This window comes from Podarcis liolepis (assembly GCF_965112155.1).
Source record: "Podarcis liolepis genome assembly, chromosome: 3".
In the NCBI taxonomy this organism is placed as follows: Eukaryota; Metazoa; Chordata; class Lepidosauria; order Squamata; family Lacertidae; genus Podarcis; species Podarcis liolepis.
Window position 1 is genome coordinate 101,707,201 of NC_139557.1, and position 18,384 is coordinate 101,725,584.

Genomic DNA, 18,384 nt, shown 5'->3' on the forward strand with positions numbered 1-18,384 from the left:
GCTGCTTCAGGTTAAGAACAGTTTCAAGTTAAGAACGGACCTCCAGAAGGAATTAAGTACTTAACCTGAGGTACCACTGTAAGTTCTGTGTAAAACAAATTACGTTGAATATCTATTAATAAGCCTAGGCTTGGATTACATTATATGTCCTGATGATTATGCTTATTTCTGTACATACGCTTTCCCAGAATGGTTGTAACAGCTCATATGCCCACCACATATGAAAAGTCATATCAGTTGCCCTGTAGTTTATTAAGGGTGCTGAGAGTTGCTTGTAAACTCTCCTATTCCTTCGCAGAGCTACAATTCCAGAGTTGTTTAACAATCAATCCCTCTTCCCAGGGAGCTGTGGCAACTTTAACAAACTACCATTCCTAGGATTATTTGGGGAAATCTATGACTGTTTAAATGGTTTCATATTGTTTTAGATGTGTGGATTCAAGATTAATGACTCTTCTTCTTCTTCTGAGATTGCAGTGCTCACATAAAACATTTTATCAGTCTTTTATTAATCAATCTTGCCTGCAACTCAGGTATAGGGTCTTTTCCGTGCAGGATCCTGAATAACGGAAAGAGCAACGGATCCTTCAGCTCTCTTCCACTGGAACCTTCAAAACAAAACAGAGAATGGGACTGAATGGCAGACACGCAACCCTCCACTGATCCGGCTGTTTTTTAAACCACATCAGTTAATCTTTTCAGATTGACTCTAAGCGTTCATTGCCCGATAACAATAAACTCTCCGTTTAGGTTATTCATTGCTTGTTGACAATGCTAGAAGAATTTCTGAGGATGCGGAACACTTTTTACCAAATACCAAATCCCTCACTTCACCTCCTGCTCCTGAATTTAATTACTGGTCACTAGCAGAATGGAAAGAAGTAAAATGGTAGTTTAGGGAAAATGTCATTGCTTAATTGAGCAGTCAGCTATACAGAGTGTTGCCAAAATAAGTGGAAGCATTAGATTGTTGTAATGAGACTGGACTGCCATGACTGAGAATGAACATCTCACCAGGGATTTAGGTAGATTAAACATATGGGGGAATTCAATGCAGTTCAAAGCAATGAGACCCTAGGTGTCAATTCCCCATCATAGAGCCGGGCTCTGCCAACTATAAAACGTACGGAGCATATTAATTCTAAATAGGAAAGCAATCTATGGAGTGTGGGTCACAAATTATTAGGGCATGGGACAGGAACCTGAAAGCCGGTGGTCTTCCTGAATATGGGACAGAGGTAAGCCTCCTTGCCTTTCCGGTGCTGTATCACTGCCACTGAAATATACTCTGAGAGTGGATTTCATGCTCTTCATTCAGCTCATAGTGGTGAGGAGGAATGGAAGTTCCCCCAGAATGTCTGCTTTATATACATTATTTACATAATGGGCCCCACGTGATTGGCTAATTCCGGGATTCACCTGAAGGCCAATCAGGTTGCGGATTCACTTCCACCTGGAGCTGGATTGGGTGGCTCCTGTGGACCAATCAGACTGCTGCATTCTGGACCCTATTGTTCTAGGACCAACCAGACTGCTGCATTCTGAATCCTATTGTTCTAGGACCAATCAGACTGCTGCCTTTTGGATCCTATTCAACTCAGTACATAACAGCCACCTTTCTAGTTCAGTAGATTAAAGGTAAAAAGCATTCCAAGAAAACAGGAGTGGAATGGCAGCGCAGGAATGCTTAGTTTGAGACAGACAACACAAACCTATATCACTCAGAAGAAATCCCCACTGATATCAGTGAGGTTTACTCTGATGTAAATGTGTATTGCAGACAAAATCTCAAGCTTTGTATTTGATTTGTGAAACAAAGTTACAAAAAGCAAAACAAAAACCCTCACAAAATATTTGGCTATCATGATTCCACTGGGGCAGGCGAGGCAGCCAATCTGATGCTCCAACAATGGACTCGATGAGAGGAACCCGACGAGGAAAAGCAAGGTAGGGCTCCAAGCTGAGGCTGTTCAAATTGCCTGGACACAGACCTGAGGGAAGCCTTCTTGCTCTGTCAGCTCCACCCCCACCCCTGGCCCAGCCCATTGTCCAAGCCTGAACCCTCATTCGTATAGCTGTCAACTTTTCCCTTTTCTTGCGAGGAATCCTATTCGGAATGAGGGAATTTCCCTTTAAAAAAGGGAAACGTTGACAACTATGACCATTCGCCAATTCCTGGTGCAGGCTAGGATCTGGCTTGTGATATGCCCAGGCCACCTATCAGGGTAGGACACTATCCTCAAATCCCTCATCAAAGGTCTTAGAATAGCCTCTGCCATCCCGCAACACTGCCGCATCGAGAGGGTGAGCGGACTTGGCTATCGTCACTCTGAAGAATGTCCCTTTAAGCAATCATTTTAATAAATAAATAAATAAATAAATGGGAAATGTTTTTATTTTATTTTATTTATTTATTAAATTTGCATACCACCCTATACCCATAGATCATAGGACCACCAATTCAATAATAATAATAATAATAATAATAATAATAATAATAATAATAAACATGGTGTATAATTAAAACTTTAAAATACAGTCGTACCTCAGAAGTTGAATGAATGCCTTGCAACTCGAACATTTTGGCTCCCGAACGCTACAAACCCAGAAGTGAGTGTTCCAGTTTGAAAATGTTTTTTTGGTGCTGCAGAAACTTCCTGAAGCCAATCGGAAGCAGCACCTTGGTTTCTGAACGTTTTGGAAGTCAAATGGACTTCCGGAACGGATTCTGTTCAACTTCCAAGGTACGACTGTATAGGGGAAATAGCCACCAGTGAAACAAATAAATTATCTGAGAAGGCCTGGTGAAACAAAATATCTTTTGGTATCAAAAATATCAAAATGGCAGCACCTGTCTGATTTCAGTAGGAACGGTGTTACAAAATACTGGTGCCACTACACACAAACAGGGGTAGCCAATATGGTGTCCTTCAGATGTTGTTGAACATTGTCCACCAGCCTCAGTCATCATGGTTAGGAATGATGGGAGCTGTAGTTCAGCAAAATAAATAAATAATTGCTACCCCTGGTGTAGAAACTAAATGAATGTTCCATGAATAGAAAGCAGAAGGAGCAGCGATGCACCAATAATCTGAGTGAGAGGAGGTGGCCATTTGCAAAAGGTGGCCAACCTCACATACTGTTGTATACTTACGCAGTCTGTTCTGGGATGAGAAGGCTGTCTCCATTTGCTAGACACAGGGTATTACTGTCAGCAGTAACAACAGATGTTCCTTCCTGAAAAGGCAGGAACAAAAGACAGGCTTTTAATTCTTCCTGGACTGTCATTAGCAGCCACAAACTAGGAAGTATATCTTTATGAACTAATCAGTCAGTCTAACCAAATCATCAGTAATCTAGTGATCTGGGAAATAAACAAATCAATTAATTCTGTAATAGCAGGGCTTGTGACCCAAACTAGTCATTAACAACTTTATGCCACAGGCTTGATAGACATCCTTGGTTCTCCTCTTTCTGGGACCTGAATAAACTGAATGGTCATTGGGACAAGAACCTAGATTTGGCTGGTGGTGGGAGATGTTTCATTTACTACAGTGTTTCTCAACTTTTTTTCAGTCCATGTCCCCTTTTAGCTAACATAAAATAGATTCCACACCCCCTTCAATCCCAGTTCGCGTATTTATTTAATTTGAATTTTTCACAAGGATTAAAATTTCGTAACTTTAAATTTGTTTACTTATATTGTACATTACAATATTGTACATTACACACGCTCCACACCAAGTTCTTCATATGCCCCCATTGGCTGAGAAAAAACGATTTAGTGCATCACAAGTTGTGCAAACCTAGTATGCAGTGAAAAGGTTCTCCTTTGTTTTGATCAGTTTAGGGCTCATTACTTGCAGGGCGGGGGGAGAATTGAAACCAATAATGTGAGTCGATGTAGAACTTTGGGGGAAAGCTGTTCACCTCTCCCTGGAATTCTGTAGTGATAGCTGACCTTTTCATTTGTGGAACTATTTGAATTGAAATAAGGGGGGGGGGGGACTGAGTGAGGCTTAACTTCCATAATAAAGCCAACAGAAAAACTCCCCTGCTACAGATGCACTGTGAGGAGTAGCAATCAGACTGAGTTTTGCAGCCCACAGCTCCACATAATGAAGCTGTCTTGAGGTGACCCACTTCTGTGGCATTGTTAATCAACTAAGCTAGCAGTGTGCTGACAGATATGTCAGCCTGAAAATACAGCACTTGGTTGTTCAAAGTATTTTTCAGTCTTCTCATCAGATCCTTGAAATACTTTCCAGGACCTGAAAAGTTGCTCACCAAGCCAACAGGGACTAGACTGACATTGTGTTGTTGTTTAGTCATTTAGTTGTGTCCGACTCTTCATGACCCCATGGACCAGAGCAAGGCCAGGCACTCCTGTCTTCCACTGCCTCCCGCAGTTTGGTCAAAAACATGCTGGTAGCTTCGAGAACACTGTCCAACCATCTCGTCCTCTGTCACCCCCTTTTCCTTGTGCCCTCAAACTTTCCCAACATCAGGGTCTTTTCCAGGGAGTCTTCTCTTCTCATGAGGTGGCCAAAGTATTGGAGCCTCAGCTTCAGGATCTGTCCTTCCAGTGAGCACCCAGGGCCGATTTCCTTCAGAATGGATAGGTTTGATCTTCTTGCAGTCCATGGGACTCTCAAGAGTATCCTCCAGACTGACATTACTACAAGGAAAACCATGAATACACTACTAAAAAGGGTTCATATCATTCTTGTAAGAATGATGCTCTGTGAGCCATTTCATTCCTGTGAGAACTAATGGAGGTCTTGCATGAGCAGAATTATTTCAAATGGGCAGGTAGGGAGAATGCTTTTACACTCAGGTTGTGCTTGTGGGCTGCCACTGGGACAACTGGGCTATAAGGACTTTTGACCAGATCCAGCAATAACCATCATATATTCTTAAACTGAGGCATAGCCAGCATCAACAGTAGACTAGCTTCAGAAACTGCTGAGGAATCCATGGGTGAACCCCACTGCCTCAGTCCAACTGCAGCATTGATGAGGGAGTCCCAACATCGTCTGTAACCCCTGGAGTGAAAGACTTTTCTCCTGAACCAAACTCGAACCCACAGTTGGATCCTCTGCCCATGGAGGCTTCACCGAGTGGGGCAGAGCAGCTATGCTTGCTTTCTGACAAGTGTGTTGTTATTGCTTGCTAGAAGGAAAAGGGACAAGGCTGTGGGGTAGGGTTGGGGGAGACATGGCCAAACACTGGATTGGCTTTGCAGCATGCCAGCCTCTGTGTCACCTTGCTGCTCTCCCTCCAGATAAGCAACTGGCTACCCCAGAAGCTACCATAGCAGTTCTATCCTACCTGTTGAGCCACTTATGCTCAGTGCACACACCTCATTTATTTCCATTGCTTGTTCGATGGAAGAATTACCGTATTTTTCGCTCTATAGGATGCACCCGACCATAAGATGCACCTAGTTTTAGAGGGGGAGAACAAGAAAAAAAAATTCTCTCCCTCTCTGCACAGCGCCCCTTCAGCGAAGTGGAAGGAGAAGCGGAGCCCCTTCCATTTATCTTCCGGCTGCGGCTATCCCTGAAGCCAGGAGAGTCTTGCTCTCCTGGCTTCAGAGAAAGCAACACGAAGCCTCCAGAGTGCAGCGGGAGCTCCTGCTGCACTCCGGAGGCTTCGGGCAGCTATCCCTGAAGCCTGGAGGGCGAGAGGGGCCGGTGTGCACCGACCCCTCTCGCTCTCCAGGCTTCAGCAAAAGCAACGCGAAGCCACTCGCTCCATAAGACCCACACACATTTCCCCTTAATTTTTGGAGGGGGAAAAGTGCGTCTTACAGAGTGAAAAATACAGTATTGCCAGTGCGGAAACACCGGCTCCCTGGGCCTGAAGTGAGATCAGCGCTGCCCATAGTTGCCTTTGACTGGACTTAACCTTCCAGGGGTCATTTACCTTTTTACCCTACCTACATAGTTAGTGCGAGATGGAACTAGCATCACATACCAGCTGCCATAGCCATACATCTGCATTCTTTCCTCCCTCTTTGGTTATTCCTGGTCCAAAAATTATAACCTGGGCAACAAACCAAGAAAATGCAATGTGTTACTATGAGAAACATTTGTGTCAATGTAAAATTATTTAACGGAAATTGTGAGAAGATGCATTAACCTTGCCAAAGGCTTTGTATACCAGAAAGTAAAAACAAAATGTAACAGATCACATCTGCACATTTCTCTCTCTCTTCACCTCTATGGTCTTTGCTCCTGTACTCTTCTGATCCTCCCACTAATAGCTTTGTGCTTTTATCCATAGCGCACACCACTCTTGGGACAGACAGTGAGTTTTCCTTTCGCCAGAGGCTTGCACTTGAACTTAATGGGAATCTTTTTCTGGACTTCAAACAGCTGTGGTTCCTCATTTATTTTTCTCTTCTCATTCCTCTTAATCCCTGTTTAGAAGTTAGGGGCAGATCCCAATGGTTAACCTTGACGGCACTGGTCTTTGCAGCAATGCTCTGCACATCTTGTCCCAGCTCCTGGAGACTATGGGCACTTGGTTTTAATGATTTATTGTTTTTGTAAGTTGATTTTGGTCACTTTTGTGAGGAAAGCAACATCATCAATAGAAGATGCATCCATGTGGGGGATTTTTCCGACATTGTAAACCACCTCAAATCAGACTTGATTATTAGAGGTATATAGTAATAATAATAATAATTTTATTATTTGTTTCCCACCCATCTGGCTGGGTTTCCCCAGCCACTCTGGATGGCTTCCAACAAATATAAAATCATAATAAAACATCAAACATTAAAAACTTCCCTGAACAGGGCTGCCTTCAGATGTCTTCTAAAAGTTGTATAGTTATTTATCTCCTTGACATCTGATTGGAGGATGTTCCACATGAAGAGAACCACTACTGAGAAGGCCCTCTGCCTGGTTCCCTGTAACCTCATTTCTTGCAGTGAGGGAACCACTAGAAGGCCCTCAGAGCTGAACCTCAATATCTGGGCAGAACGATGGGGTTGAGATGCTCCTTTAGGAATACAGGGTCAAGGATGTTTAGGGCTTTAAAGGTCAGCACCAACACTTTGAATAAGTTATATAAATATCTATTTTTATTTATGTTTAATGTTAACTGAAAAGGCACATTTAACGTCACTTGTTTGGTCTCTTGATGACTAAATCAGTGTTCCTCAGAAGTACTGATGTAAATCAGTTTGTGTATTAGCAGGAATCTGTATAGCTCCCTAGAACGGCTGTTGGGCATACAACTGCTATAGAGTTTCTCCTAGTGCAGGGTTTGGGAACCTGCAGTCTTCCAGACATGGCTTGACTACAGCTGCCTTCATCTACTGGGAGTCCAACAGAGATTGGGCAGAGATTCCTCATCCTTGTCCAAGGACAAGAGAAGAGAGAGAGAATGGACATCTTCAGGCTAGATTATCCTTGAGGAACATTGCATATCATTTATTCCCTGCCCCTGAATAAGATATAAAAAACACTTCTACACAGGAGGCTGCCTGTTCACTTGAAAAAATAATTCACTCAACTCCTCCTTTCCAAAGTACTCAAGTTTTTTCTACCTCAGTTTCAGAGCTGTCTCCAAAAAGTCTGAAGGATTTCTTCTGATCTATCTCTTCACGATGATCGTTCAGCCAGCCTTGAAAGGAAAAAGGATCCATGACCTTGGCTTCGTTTAAGGGGAAAGGCATTTCTTTCAAAAGTTCATCTAAAAATAAAGAAAATCTAGAGGTAGAAATAATAATAATAATAATAATAATAATAATAATAATAATAATAATAATAATAATTTATTATTTGTACCCCGCCCATCTGGCTGGGTTTCCCCAGCCACTCTGGGCGGCTTCCACAGAAACCAAAAAACACTAAAATATCATACATTAAAAGCTTCCCTAGGAAAGATATATATATATTTCTTATTGCTTTGGAAGTGGCGACAGGTGTTAGCCCATCAGAAAACTTATTGCAAGAACATGTGATATTGTCATATTAATGCTTGGTGTTTCAGAAGATTCAAACATACGGGTAGAAAAGGACAAGGGCCAAATTTCAAATTATCTAACAGTCCACGACAGCTTCTCCTGCCCTTTACCAGCTTCTTTAAACCTGCCACCCATTAGGTCTTTCAACTCCTGCTTTGTCATAAATACAGACAACATTAAGCAGACACGTTTACTGCCTCTACTCATTACCTCCCTACTGGGCATTCAAATGCCTTCTAGGGATTCTCTTGGCCAATATGGAGCAAAACTGATTACGCAGCACTTCAAAATTTAATACCCTGCATTTCCTGATTGTTTTGAAACAGTCTGAAACACTCTCTGCCCTTTCAAATCCTGTTCTGAGGTTCACAGTTCCGCACCCTGTGAAATTAACTTCAGTCTCTTAACTCAATGCAAAGGTGAAATCTTCTCCCACACTCCCATTTTCTTCTCCGAAACATGTCTCTGGGGTGCTTTTCCGGTAATGGTCCAAATAAGATGCAGAAAAATGCAACATCTCTGGTAGCCCAAGTAGTTATGAAGCACATTAGGTAAGCATCAGTAGTATAGTCAGCCAGGGGTCCTGGGATTGCGTTCATTTGGCCTACTTGAAAACCTTCCTGTATCCTGTATAATTGTTTTTGCAGATCAGGTTTAGATGTGGAAAAAATGTACTGCACTGGGAATAACAAAGACATGGCACCAAAATTTATAGTTAAAAAAAAACCCCAAACAGATAAGAAACTTGTTAAAACTCTGCAGATCTCTGGCAAGAAAATGCTATTCCTGGTAACTGGCCTCTAAGGTCTTTTAATTTTAAAAACCCTCAGGCCAACACTTCATGCACGGTGGAGCAGCACAAGCTGGGCAGCTGCCTTCCCAACGCCAAGAGTCACTGTTAGTTCTGAGGAAGGAAGAGGCTTAGCAGAGGTAGTCCAGTGCTCCTGCCACCATGTTTGCACCTCACTGGGAGCCAGAGTGGTGTAGTGGTTAAGAGCAGTAGACTCGTAATCTGGTGAACCAGGTTTGCGTCTCTGCTCCTCCACATGCAGCTGCTGGGTGACCTTGGGCTAGTCATACTTCTCTGAAGTCTCTCAGCCCCACTCACCTCACAGAGTGTTTGTAGTGGGGGAGGAAGGGAAAGGAGAATGTTAGCCACTTTGAAACTCCGTCGGGTCGTGATAAAGCGGGATATCAAATCCAAACTACTACTACTACTACTACTACTACTCCTCTTCTTCTTCTTCTTCTTCTTCTTCTTCTTCTTCTTCTTCTTCTTCTTCTTCTTCACTGAACTCCCTACCCTGTGTCTCACCTTTCCTCCTCTCAGGAATGCTCAGCTTTGGGAATGCAGGTGAGCAACGTAGCCCTGCCTACCCCCCCCCCTCCGATGGCTGCTGCATCTAGTTGTGTCTTAGAGGTAGAGATGGAGATGAAATTCAGTTTAGTGAGGACTTGCAATGTAAACCTACCTAACTGGAAGTTCCTGAAACAACATGCAAATCTTCAAGATCAGCACTTGTTTACTTTTTATGATGCAGTTCCCCAACCAAATGATGCATACAAAAATGTGTATATTAAAGTGTGCATCAAAAGGCATATGCTCCTGAAAACAACATATAAAATGCAAAATTGCTTTGCAAAAAAAAAGGGGGGGTATGCCAGGCAAAATTGCAGATAAAAGGAGGAAATTTCATTAACATGATGATGAATTTTCATGGGCATGGTTTTTTTAAAAAGAAATCACAGACTGATATAGACATGTGAAATGACTTGAAAAATAAGAAACTGAAACCAAAATGGGCAGATTCACCCACCCTTATTCCAGGAACTTGTCATGTACATTAACATCCTTGAACAGCAAGGATGACTGCACTTAACTAAAGGAACAACTGATGCAGAAAACAGGTCACAAAGCTATTTTTCTTGCATTTCCCTCCTACCTTTCATTCAAGGCTGCCCAGAGCAGCTTAAACCTTTCTCCTCCTCTCCTTCATCATTTTAACTCCATAGCAACCCTGCTTGGGTTGAGAGATAGTGAACTCACATGATCACATCCCAGGGTATAATATGAATGGATGGCATGCATGACACGAGGTCACTTCTACTAGATCTTTAAAGAAGGGGAAGGAATCTGTGTGTCACTCCCATTTTGGTGGCAGCCAAAAGATTACCACTAGTTCTAGTGTAGCACCCAGTTAGGGGTGAACTAGGAATGGGGATCCCATGGCTTTCCAGATGTTTTGCTGAACTACAGCTCACATCATCCCTGACCTTGCTGGTTGGGGACTGATGGGAACCAGAGGACAATAACATATGGAAGGCCTACAGCTTCTCCATCCCTGGGATAATAAGGTAAAGGGACCCCTGACCATTAGGTCCAGTCGTGACTGACTCTGGGGTTTGGCGCTCATCTCACTTTATTGGCCAAGGGAGCCGGCGTACAGCTTCCAGGTCATGTGGCCAGCATGACTAAATTGCTTCTGGCGAACCAGAGCAGTGCACGTAAATGCCGTTTACCTTCCTGCTGGAGTGGTACCTATTTATCTACTTGCACTTTGACGTGCATTCAAACTGCTAGGTTGGCAGGAGCAGGGACCGAGCAACTGAGCTCACCCCGTCACGGGGATTCAAACCGCCAACCTTCTGATTGGCAAGTCCTAGGCTCTGTGGTTTAACCCACAGCGCCACCTGCGTCCCCCTGGGATAAACCACTGTAAAACCCAATGGCTGTTGCTAAAATGCAATTATAGCATTTGCCTTTTTTAATCTACTCTGTCTGTTGTGTCAAGGTAAGAGACAAACTGGCTTCAAGTAGTCTAGCTTCTTTGTATCTAGAAATAAACACAAGTGGTTTTGTTATTGTTAATATAATAAGGAAGGAGAGAAAAATACTCTCATAAGAGTTTTTAAGGGGGGCGGGAATAAACACCTTAGACAAAGCACAATAGCTCCTCTTTTGCTTTGTAATACTCTTAACCATGGAAGCCGCCCCATGGGGCCGTGTACAAACAATCATCCCTAAGAGCTCTCCTAATATTTCACCATGGGAATTGAACTGAACCACCAAGAACCTTTTGCACAAGTTTATTGAAGCTGTCAGAGGAAGCACAAACACTCCAGAGCAAAGTTTTCCACTTTCTTATGAAAAGCTTTGTTAGAAAGCTATATATTTTATTTTTTGAGATTCTGAAAAGCCCAGAGAAAGCTAGGCAATAAATCTATCCCTCTGTTGTCTCTACCCTTTAATTCTGGCAGAGTCTCAGTTAAGAGAAAAAGAGAGAAGAAAGTTAGCATTTCTCCTGAAGAAGTTATTTCATTTGGAGCAGTGTTTAAAGAGAGACAGTGGTTCTGTACATACCATACATTTAAATCACATCCACCACCATGCCCAAATCCTGAAAACTGTTAAGGGTGCTGAGATTGGGAATAGTAGCTCTGTGAGTGGTAAACTACAGTTCCCAGGATTCCCAAGGTCTCTGTGCTTTGAATGTGTCATGTGTGCACAGCCAGTACAGCCAATAATAATAGTGTTTTTGTTGTTGTTAATTAAGCTTTCCTTAAGGGAACCCCCCCCCCCATATTATTGCTTGTTGAATAATTGCTTTGGTTCTGAAATCAGTTTATATTACCTGGATTGGGTTTTCCAGTCTGATACTGCCTTGAGCTGAAAAACCTGGAATGACAAATGTTAAAGGAGTAAAACTTTTCAGACTAATATAGGTAACCAAATTGTATGTCTGGGCGACATTACAAATGCATGCTTGCTTTCCCACTCCCTCTGTGAGAAGTGAAGCAACAGGGAACTAGGCAGAGGGCCTTCTCGGTAGTGGCACCTGCCCTGTGGAAAGCCCTCCCAACAGATGTCAAACAGATAAACAACTATTTGACTTTCTTAAGGGAAGTTTCTAATGGCTGACATTTTTAATATTGTTTTTAATATTTTGTTGGGAGCTGTCCAGAGTGGCTGGGGCAAATAATAATAATAATAATAATAATAATAATAATAATAATAATAATAATAATACAACTTGGGCCCATTAATTTCAGTGAGTCAGCTCTGAATAAAAGTTATTTGGATACAACCCAATGCAATAAAATGGAGAAGACTTACTCTTGGATTATTGGGATAAGTTGTGTGCCAAGGTCTTCACAGTAAAACCATCTCTCAAAAAGGACATTGGTTGATTCTCCAATGTAGTATCTGACAAAAGGGTGGGGGAGGAATTGCATTAAAATGGAAGGCTGTGTTATTTTACTCTCTAAATGTGTTTCAAAATATTATGCACTGGTAAAAACAAATAAACGTATGATGCTTTGATTTGAACTTATCTGCACTGGGTAGGATAATAAAATTCGGCACCACTGAGAATCTTGAAATCTGATTTCAGCTTAGATTGGACTTCAGTTAATTCAAATACATGGCAGCACATCCTTGTCATTAAGCACAGTATTGTGTGCACTGATGGGCAGAAGATCTCCAGGGTTTGAAACTGAGGACATTTCCAGCCCAACTTAGAGATAGCAGACCCTCTGTGTGCAAATATGTCCTGTCCCACTGATCTATGACTCTTTCCTCAATATGTTATTTACTACACATTGCATACTTGTTGGCATCCATCTGTCTAGAGAGACAGTGCAGTGTGCCTCCAGGGGTGAAGTCAAATCGCTGCTTTATCAGCACTGAAGTGAGCTCCACGGGATGTGTAGGATGTTACAGGAGGGGTAGTACCTATGGGGGACACACACACGCATTGTGCTCCTTATGGGCTAGTTTGTCCCACTTTGGTCTCCATCCTACACTCAGATCTCACCTGTGACTCCTAGAAGCTGCCAGCATGCGACAGCAGCCACACCAGCTAAACCAGGCAAGGGTAGTTGATGGGTCTCAAACCCTCAGTGAGTTAGGGACTTCCCCCTGAATGTGAAGACAGGCTCTGTTGGATTGTGTGGCCAATGGAGGGTTCAATGGTGCTGTAGAAGGAAGTGAGGAGCAGATGGGGCTCATCAACCTGGAAAGGTGGCCCATCAAGGAGAAGGAATACTCCGATCCTAAACCTTCGTTGCCTTGTGGGATATGGTTGGGAAAAGAAAATGCTAAGGAGTAAACCCTACACAAACCCAGAGTGGAGGCCTTAAGACAGTTGGATGGCGCCTTGTACGCCTCCTTCTGGTAACTCCAGCAGCCAAGCATATTGCTCTTCTTTCCTTTGGACCACATCAGTGAGGCCGAAAGGGGCGTCTTATCATCTGGGCAGCCCAGGACCTCCATACACACTGCCCAGGTTTGTGCCCCGGGGAGGTTACATATTGCATAAGTACTTTATTTATACTACAGTATTTGTATGCCACTTTTTTGAACCAAAATTGTTCTCAAAGTTGCTCAAGGTAATAGAGTCAGAGTTTTAAGAAGATTATATTTCACCTGAGTCCATCGGTTTCAGTCTTTAATCTTTTTCTCTCAATAACCAATCCCACAGTGTTTGCGAATCTCTGAGGGGAATGTGGTATCCTGGCTGGTAAGAGGAACATCTGCCCAGGAAAAAAAGAAAGGAAGTGGAAACAGTTGCCATAGTTCATGACAGCAGTGGGGAACCTCAGGTGTGGGGGCCAAAGCCTGCTCTATCTGGCCCTCAGAATTCTCCTCAGGCCATACACTGGCCTTGTTTCACCCCCTGAATGTTTTCCGGCTGGAACGTGTCCTTGAACTCTGATAATACCTCTTGCTTGTCTGGATGGAGGATACAGAGGTTGTATTGGAGAAATGTTGGAGGCTATGCTATACACATGATAAGGGGAGGACTCCAGGAGCATCCAGAGCTCATTCTGTTTGCTTGTTTTTCTTTTCATGCAAACGTTCCTATAGCTGAAGAGGTAAGCCACAAGTCAATGGAAAATGTGGCTTGTTTCTTCAGCAGAGAGAACTATGACAAATATACCCTTGCTTTATGCACATATTTCCCCCACCCATTTTCCATTAACCATTTACAAGCCTATGTTTACCTCTCCTTCTTTAATGTAGATATCCTTGTGTTTTCCATTCTCTATTATCTTCAGGCACATATCTCCTTCCAGCTGGTAGAACAACTACAGTGTAGGAGAGGGGAAAACTTAATTTAAAGCATGCATATCACAATGCCATATGTACAGTCTGCAAGGGATTCATGTATATCGCAGGGCCCACACAATCAGTTTTGGGAACCTGTTTACGGTATTGAACTGTGGTTTTAAAATGAATGTTAGAATGATGTTGGATAGAAATTAAGTGGTTTTTAGCTGTAATATTATAAGGGAATATGAAAAATGGATTATTAACAGGTAAAAATTTAATGTCACAATATTTTAAGATTAAAGACTAGGATAAACAAAGAGGGGAAGGATTTGCTGAACTAACAAACTGAATTGGAATACAAAAAGGGAGGCGCGAGGAGGTCCGGGAATCAAGCAAATGAAAGATAAGTAACGGAAAGATTGAGTTGTTTTTAACTACTTTTATTTTGTATTTTTCTTTTTTCTTTTTTCATTTTGTAATATTTTGAAAATCTTAATAAATATCTTTTTTTAAAAAATGAACTGTGGTTTTAAAAATTCAATATAAGGGAAAATGCTGACATCTATTGGATACATGGGAAACTGCGAGGTATGAATGCTAAGATCAGGCAGAGGCAAACTCAGCCCTCCAGATGTTTTGGGACTATGATTCCCATCATCCCTGACCACTGGTCCTATTTGCTAGGGATGATGGGAGTTGTAGTCCCAAAACATCTAGAGGGCCAAGTTTGCCTATGCCTAGGCTAAGATGCTCGCTTTTAAAAAAAATAGTTTAATGATAGTAGTACCCTACTCCTCTATCAGGACGCAGGTGGTGCTGTGGGTTAAACCACAGAGCCTGGGACTTGCCGATCAGAAGGTCGGGGGTTTGAATCCCCGCAACGGGGTGAGCTCCCGTTGCTCGGTCCCTGCTCCTGCCAACCTAACAGTTCAAAAGCACGTCAAAGTGCAAGTACATAAATAGGTACCACTCCGGCGGGGAGGTAAACGGTGTTTCTGTGTGCGGCTCTGGTTCGCCAGAAGCGGCTTAGTCATGCTGGCCACAAGACCTGGAAGCTATACGCTGGCTCCCTCAGCCAATAAAGCGAGATGAGCACTGCAACCCCAGAGTCGGTCACAACTGGACCTTTACCTTTACCTTTTTACTCCTCTATCAGTCCCAGCCAGAGTAGCCAATGATCAAGCATGATGGAAGTAGTAGTCCAACAACATCTAGAGGGCATTGCATCATAGATAGTGCAAGCCTACGTGAGGACATTGTACCCAAATCACTAAATGAAAGACTTCCCAATGTGTTACCTCTTCTCCTTCTTCAATATGATAATCCTTCCTTTGGTTTGGCCCACCAACAAACATTACATTGAGCTGATAGCGGTGCCTGCAGGGTAATAAAAAAAACCAATTCTTAACATACACCTATGATAAGTTAAGGCATAAAAGGATAAAAGAGTAAAGACTCTTCAAACCAGCATTTTTGTATGCAACCTTGCCTATTTGCACAATTTTGCATGGCTAGCTTCCCTGATATAAAGCATATCCGCATGCTATTTTCATTGACAGGTGCACTTTTATACAATTTACTTGGTCAACAAACAACACTGCAAAATTTGGAGAAGTTCAAATTTCAAAGGATGCTCGTGTATTGTTTCAAATAGTGTAAATTAGTAAGTTTCACCTCTACATGAGAAATGAATCAAATTTCTCCCACATTCCTGCTTTCTAACATTCAGAGAGGGAGCTTGCAAAAGAATGAAGCCAGTGAGAGCTGAGTTGTACTTTGAAGTTTTCACTATCCTTCTCCCCAAGCACTGTGATTGGATAGTGTTCAATGAGACTTTAGCTCTGGGTTGGGAGCTAGAGCTCTCAGTGAGGAAAGTACAACTTCCCAAACTGGCATCCACCTAATATGGTGTTTTGCAACACTGGGGGGGGGGGGTAGGGATGGGGTGGGGCAGGCAGCCAAGCTTAGACAGAGTTCCAAGCTCCAAATGGACTCAAATCACCCCCAATTTACTCAGAGCAAGTCAGAGCAAGTTGGAGTGGCCTCAGTTCAATTCAGATTCAAGCTGAGTCTTCCTGAGTCTGTGAGATTCAGCAGAAGAAGAAGAAGAAGAAGAAGAAGAAGAAGAAGAAGAAGAAGAGTAGTAGTAGTAGTAGTAGTTTGGATTTGATATCCTGCTTTATCACTACCCGAGGGAGTCTCAAAGCGGCTAACATTGTCCTTTCCCTTCCTCCCCCACAACAAACAGTGGTTGCACAGCCCACCTCTGAGCTATCCTAAAATTGTTGTTGCACTTTGATTATTATATGTTATTCCCACCCTCTTGGTGCCTGGAAAACTCAAACATGTTTCCCAGTTATATGGCTTGCTTCTTCAAAACCTGGAGTTCTTCTCAAAACAGCCTTGGTCCAGTATATCTGAAGGAGCGTCTCCACCCCCATCGTTCTGCCCAGAAACTGAGGTCCAGTGCTGAGGGCCTTCTGGTGGTTCCCTCACTGTGAGAGTGAAGCTACAGGGAACCAGGCAGAGGGCCTTCTCGGTAGTGGCACCCACCCTGTGGAATGCCCTTCCACAAGATGTCAAAGAGAAGAACACCTACCAGACTTTTAGAAGACATCTGAAGGCAGCCCTGTTTAGGGAAACTTTTAATGTTTGATGCATTACTGTATTTTAATATTTTGTTGGAAGCCGCCCAGAGTGGCTGGGGAAGCCCAGCCAGATGGGCGGGGTATAAATTATTTATTATTATTATTATTATTATTATTATTATTATTATTATTATTATTATTCTGAACCTGTGTTTTATTTTAAGGTGTGAAAAATATTATTTGTGGAGTGTTGTACACTCTTACAACCTGCTGTCCACAGGCATACAACAAGTTTATTATCAGTGCATCTGTGATGCCACAAAGACTACAAAACATGTTTAGAATCAAGAATTACTGTGTACTTAATGTTGACAGCTATGGCTTTCAATCTGCAAAACAGCCTTTAGGTTTGATTGCTTCTGTTTCGGCCAGACACTGAAGACCTTTGACAGACATATACAGTATTTCACTCAAGGACCATAGGGAGCTGCCTTGTACTGAATCAGACCACTCAGTACTGTCTACATTGACTGGAAGTGGTCCTCCAGGGTTTCAGACAGAGGAATCTCCCAGTTTTACCTGAAGATGCCAGGGGCTGCACCTGGAACTCTTGGTATGCAAAGCATTGCTGCTCTACTGAGCCGTGACTCTCTTCTCCTCTTTAATTTGCATAAGAATTGAAAAGCAACATTTTTGTTTTCAAAGAAACATAGAACAGCGAATTATAGAATCCTAGAATCTTCGAATTGGAAGGGACCCCACAGGTCATCTAGTCCAACCCCCTGCAATGCAGGAATCTCAGCTACAGCATCCATGACAGATGGCCATCCAACCTCTGATTAAAAACCTCCAAGAAAGGAGAATTCACCACTTCTCGTGGGAGTCTGTTCCACTGCCGAACAGCTCTTACTGTCGGAAGTTTTTCATCATGTTTAGTCAGAATCTCCTTTCTTGTAAGCCATTGCATTGAGTCCGACCCTCAAGAGAAGGAGAAAATTCTGCACATGTTCCATTAATAAAAAAACCACACGCAAACCCATTAACTTACATGAGCTTATTGCATACTGGAGGCAAGAAGGCAGCTCTGTTTTCTTCTACCCATTTCTTTACGTTCACAAGCATCTTCTCCATGACTCTTGATAGTAAAGTGTGCCGGAGGAAGGAAATGAGTTTGCATAGCTCAATACATCATGCCAACTAAGTTTTGCACAACCCTCGTGAGCTGCTATACGTAGTTCTAAGCTACTTCGGAGTGGCAGTGTCTGCTCTGACTGTACCCCCCCCCCTTCTCAATAGAATGCCAAATCTCTCTGCGTTCAATCTTCCAAAGGTCTCTTTGTTGAAGAAAGGGTATCTCAGTAGCTTAGCCAATGATCAACTTGTGGAGGGATAAAGTACACAGCAAGCTGCTTCCTTTTCAAAAGCTTGCACAGTCATGGTAAAAGTGATGTGCCAGGTGTGTGTGTGTGTGTGTGTGTGTGTGTGTTCTGAAGGCTGCTCTGCAAACCGGTCCTGTTGAATCAGCCTGATAGTCCATTTGGCCCAACATTCTTTTCTCACAGTGGCCAACCTGATGCCTATGGAAGGCTCAACAGCAGAAGCCAAACTCAACAGCAGTTTCCCCACTTGTGATCCCCAGCAATTGGAATTCAGAGGCACACTGTCTCTGCCACTGGAAGAAGAACATATGCATGTTGTATTGTATTTTTACTAATTTTTGTTGGGAGCCACCGAGAGTGGCTGGGGCAACCCAGTCATATTGG

At 42.8% G+C, this 18,384-nt stretch overlaps 1 protein-coding gene across 3 annotated transcripts; it reads right to left on the reverse strand.

The window, feature by feature from the left end:
* Positions 1–469: 469 nt before the first annotated feature.
* Positions 470–17,934, reverse strand: HAAO (3-hydroxyanthranilate 3,4-dioxygenase). 3 transcript variants are annotated; one of them, XM_083494798.1, is made up of 10 exons: positions 17,670–17,934; positions 15,332–15,410; positions 13,985–14,068; positions 13,407–13,513; positions 12,096–12,185; positions 11,614–11,657; positions 7,562–7,707; positions 5,980–6,048; positions 3,155–3,237; positions 470–608 (listed from the first exon to the last, which is right to left on the reverse strand). In XM_083494798.1, exons 1-10 carry the CDS (start codon positions 17,750–17,752, stop codon positions 530–532), a joined length of 864 nt encoding a protein of 287 aa, XP_083350924.1. In that variant the 5' UTR covers positions 17,753–17,934; the 3' UTR covers positions 470–529. The 3 variants fall into 3 exon arrangements, with proteins under 3 accessions (XP_083350924.1, XP_083350925.1, XP_083350926.1); XM_083494799.1 differs by having other exon boundaries at positions 470–559; positions 17,670–17,928; XM_083494800.1 differs by lacking the exon at positions 12,096–12,185 and having other exon boundaries at positions 17,670–17,928.
* Between the last annotated feature and the right edge of the window lie 450 nt (positions 17,935–18,384).

Excerpts from the sequence above, each read along its gene's own strand:
- HAAO (XM_083494798.1), bottom strand. The coding sequence starts at position 17,752 with ATGGAGAAGATGCTTGTGAACGTAAAGAAATGGGTAGAAGAAAACAGA. Across the intron at positions 14,069-15,331 it reads ATATTGAAGAAGGAGAAGAG|TTGTTCTACCAGCTGGAAGG; the intron begins GTAACACATTGG and ends CCTACACTGTAG. Across the intron at positions 7,708-11,613 it reads GACTGGAAAACCCAATCCAG|ATGAACTTTTGAAAGAAATG; the intron begins GTAATATAAACT and ends CTTTATTTTTAG.